This window comes from Charadrius vociferus, unplaced genomic scaffold, assembly GCF_000708025.1.
Source record: "Charadrius vociferus isolate BGI_N301 unplaced genomic scaffold, ASM70802v2 scaffold15, whole genome shotgun sequence".
NCBI lineage: Eukaryota > Metazoa > Chordata > Aves > Charadriiformes > Charadriidae > Charadrius > Charadrius vociferus.
This window is the reverse complement of record NW_009650064.1, coordinates 121,505-124,067: the sequence shown is the minus strand read 5'-3', so window position 1 is coordinate 124,067 and position 2,563 is coordinate 121,505. Positions and strand designations below refer to the sequence as shown.

The 2,563-nt window shown below is 50.8% G+C and overlaps 1 protein-coding gene across 1 annotated transcript; it reads right to left on the bottom strand.

Annotated features, from left to right (window-relative positions):
* Nucleotides 1–218: 218 nt before the first annotated feature.
* Nucleotides 219–2,002, bottom strand: TMEM74 (transmembrane protein 74). Its single transcript, XM_009891797.1, is given in 3 exon segments — nucleotides 219–947; nucleotides 949–1,243; nucleotides 1,246–2,002. Coding segments are annotated over 3 exon segments (900 nt in total). The 5' UTR covers nucleotides 1,361–2,002; the 3' UTR covers nucleotides 219–457.
* Nucleotides 2,003–2,563: the final 561 nt, after the last annotated feature.

Sequence of the window (2,563 nt, the reverse complement as noted above, 5' to 3'; positions counted from 1 at the left end):
CTTTCTTAATTAAATATTAGCCCTGCTATTTGATTATTGGTCCTACTTCTTAACAGTCTACCAAGTAGACTGTTAATAATCCTGCAGGCTGCAATAATTAACAGCTTCCAAAGTGTCAAGGTCATTCCTGTTCTATATGGGAGTAATAAGAAAATTATATAGGCAAGACATCAATGGAATGTTTTATATTAGGATAAAGGAGTAGCTGAGGAACCTACTTATGACAAATCTTTTTTTATTCAGTGGTTTTCATTACTTTGTATCAGTTGCATTTTCTCTGGCACGTTTTCCCTTTACAACAAGTGCTCATATACTGCAAACATTCGACTATAGAGTTTAAGAAAAAAAATGTTCTTGTAAGACAAATAAACTGCATCACCAGCTATCTTTAGCCGCATCTGTTTTCTTTAATGAAACATTTTCCTGTTGAAATGCTGCCTTAAAAATCACAACCACACTAATTATCTATGGCAAGTGCATCTTCCTCAACTAACGACAGCTCGAGCATATTATCATTTGCACCAGACTTCATTCTGAAATTGAAAGACCCATAGAGCTTCGCAGACTCCTTGGAGGACGCAAACCTGCTCCTCCGGTACAGCTCCCCTTTCCACATGGACATCATCAGCAGGCTGGAGAGCACCACTCCCCCCAGGGTTAAGAGACACAGCCCAGCGATAACACAGCGGTCCAAGTGAGCCCCGATCCTAGCGCTCTCGTTCTCCAGCCTCTCCATCTCCCGGGCAGCCACGGTGTTGGGATCCACAGTCACGTCTCTGGGTACCACGTAGGAAATGATCACCAGCAAAATGCCACTAACCAGGAACAAAATGGCACTAATGAACCCGTAGTCCACAGATTTCCCAGCCGTCGCCTCCGAGGCAGCGTCGTCCTCCTCAGAGACCAGGGAAGGAGAATCATGCACCCACTCGGGCGGCAGCTCCCTGGGGGGGACTTCTTGCGTGCTCCAGGTTCACATTTTCATCCACATAGGTGAATGACGTCTCGAGTTCCTGGGCACAGCAGCAGGCTTTCTTCTTCTCTCCGTCCCCTTCCCCGGGCAAGCGCTCGGGCAGGTGGCAGGGCCGAGAGGTGCCGGGGGGCGCAGGGTGCTCCTGGGGCGAGGTGCCCCAGGGGGAAAGCTGGGGTGCCGGGGGGGGCTCAGCCACAGGGCCCTCTGCAAGGGCTTCGCAGCACAGGGCTGCCACGGCAGAGGGAGAAGCCCCTCTGAATTCATCAGCTGCTGCTGCTGCTGCTGCTGCTGCTCATAGGGAGGGGAGTGCAGGCTCCAGCCAGCAGCGGTGCCCAGGGGCGCCTGCCTGCTCTCCTCGGCCAGGTAGAGAAGCTCCATGCAAGCCATCGACCTCGTCCTGGCCAGCCCCGACTCCCGGGCTACCGCATCCTTCGGCAAACGCTGCCCTTGACCCGCTGAAGTGGCTTCACGGTACCAGAGCTGCTCTTCTACTCTTTCACCAACGTTTTGTTAGGGACATGGCTTGTGTCAGCTGTTAAATGATTAAACAAATCCTCTCTGACATTCATTTCTTTTCGGTCTGCAAATGAAAGAGCAGAGGGGAAAAAAAAACACAACAACAACAAAACCAAACCCGACAACCTCATGATGATACATTAATAAACCAAAAAGAAGATAACGCAAACGTAATACATCAGTCTTCCTCTCAACTGTTCGAGGGGAGATGGCAAACACGATTGTTTTAACCACGCATTTAAAACTGCAATCCTCTTGCAGATCCAAAATCTATTAGGGAGTCTAATCAACCTTTGACACCAATATCCAATTAAGGCAGTAAGCCATCTACAGAGCACAGGATAGCCAGAATAAGAGCGTAAAATGTCAGAGAAAAGAGACGTATAGTCTTTTAGAAGCAAGTAACTCCCCCACCCCCTTCCAAATAAAGAATTTTAAATTCAGATTCTCAGTCTAATTAGAAAGAAACACGCAAATCCCATGTAGCTCAATAATCCAGGATCTGTATTCTCCGGTGGAAATCTGATAATCCTATGGGGAAAGCAGTGCTTTCCTATAGCAGATCTCCAGTTTGATTAAGAGCTTTCGGAATGAAATTATGCCTCAAAGACTGATGACTCAAAGGCGGATATTACTTCTCATTTGCAATTAATTCGTTATTACCCCCTTCTTCTCCGCCCCACCCCCCCCCCGAGGCTGACTGCCCGGTGTCATTAGGAAAAGCCTGCAACCCGATAAATGTGTCGCCTGCGTAGGAAACACACGTGCGCCTATAGCATATACGTGATCGGTAACAGACGCTTCTCACTCACGCTCTTCTCGGGACCTCGGCAACCGGCCACGCCAGGAAACGCCGTCCCCGCCGGCGCGGGGGGATGCTGGACCCGCACGCAACTGTGCGACCCGAGTGATACAGAGGTGATGGGCGCGCAGACACGCACAGACACACACGCACACCCCACCAGGCAGCGCCACGCCGCCTCCTCCTCCTCCTCCGCCTCCTCCTCCTCCTCCTCCTCCGCCTCCACCTCCTCCCGCGGGGCTCTCACCTGCCCGGCACGGCTGGTCCTCCCG